The sequence below is a fragment of the Myotis davidii genome, unplaced genomic scaffold (assembly GCF_000327345.1).
Source record: "Myotis davidii unplaced genomic scaffold, ASM32734v1 scaffold539, whole genome shotgun sequence".
Taxonomy (NCBI): domain Eukaryota; kingdom Metazoa; phylum Chordata; class Mammalia; order Chiroptera; family Vespertilionidae; genus Myotis; species Myotis davidii.
This window is the reverse complement of record NW_006290028.1, coordinates 298927-299761: the sequence shown is the minus strand read 5'-3', so window position 1 is coordinate 299761 and position 835 is coordinate 298927. Positions and strand designations below refer to the sequence as shown.

General features: G+C 66.1%; 1 protein-coding gene across 1 annotated transcript in view; it reads left to right on the top strand.

The window, feature by feature from the left end:
• Window positions 1-604: 604 nt before the first annotated feature.
• TSEN54 (tRNA splicing endonuclease subunit 54) overlaps window positions 605-835 on the top strand; it is a gene marked incomplete at its 5' end in the record, with an annotated part of 7168 nt that continues 6937 nt past the window's right edge. The window contains 2 exon segments of the mRNA XM_015563306.1: window positions 605-718; window positions 720-835. The exon segment at window positions 720-835 is cut by the window's right edge and continues 17 nt beyond it. Of these exon segments, the coding sequence (XP_015418792.1) occupies window positions 605-718; window positions 720-835 (230 nt within the window).

Genomic DNA, 835 nt, shown 5'->3' with positions numbered 1-835 from the left:
GTTCCAGTGGCGGAGCCGGGGCGACCTGGGGCTCGAGTTTAGGCCGAAAGGTGTGTGACTGGGTGGGGCAGTGGACATGATGTGGAGTCTGGAAACCGGGAACCCCACTTGGGGATCCCCCCCTGGGGAAGCCCCCCTTGCTCTTCGCCCCTCGCCCTTCCCGGGACTCCCGCAGTGACCTCAACCCGCCTTCGGAGTCGTCGATCCACGGGCTGATCGGAGCAATGGTGCCACCTAGCGGACGGTATTGGAGCGGCCCACGGTGGCGGCGGGGTGGACCCCAGCCTCGAGGAGGTGCTAATGACAGACTGGGGTGGCGCTTCAGCACCATCGCGGGCCGGACAGCGCCTCCCGCCCCCTGGGCTCTCGAAACCCGGCTTCCAAGCCCCTCAGAAGGGACCTAACGGGAGACCCCGAAGGACACCCGAGCTCACCCAGCCCGCACCTAACAGCCCTCGGCGGCCTTCAGTTTGCGAAGCCGGAATTGGGGAACCCACCGCTCTCCATTCTCTAAACCCCCTTTTTTCCCGTCCTTGTCCCGCCAGATGGTGGGGACTAAAGCAGCCCCGGACTGCGGAGAGGAGGGTCACGCCTTTGACTCTTCCTTCTGCACTTTCAGACGCCACGTTCCTCACGTCTTACTAGAGAGGAGCCCAGAGGAGGGCTAGAGACCGTGGAGGGAAGCTCCTACACATCCAGAAACCGGCCGCGCTCTGCCCCCGGAGTCGAGGCACAAGTGTGCGCGGGGAGCCGGGATAGCGGGGAAGGCGGGGAGCCGCGGGTGGAACAGGAGACTCGCGGCGCGGAAGTGAGACCGGCCGGCGCTAAGGCCGCG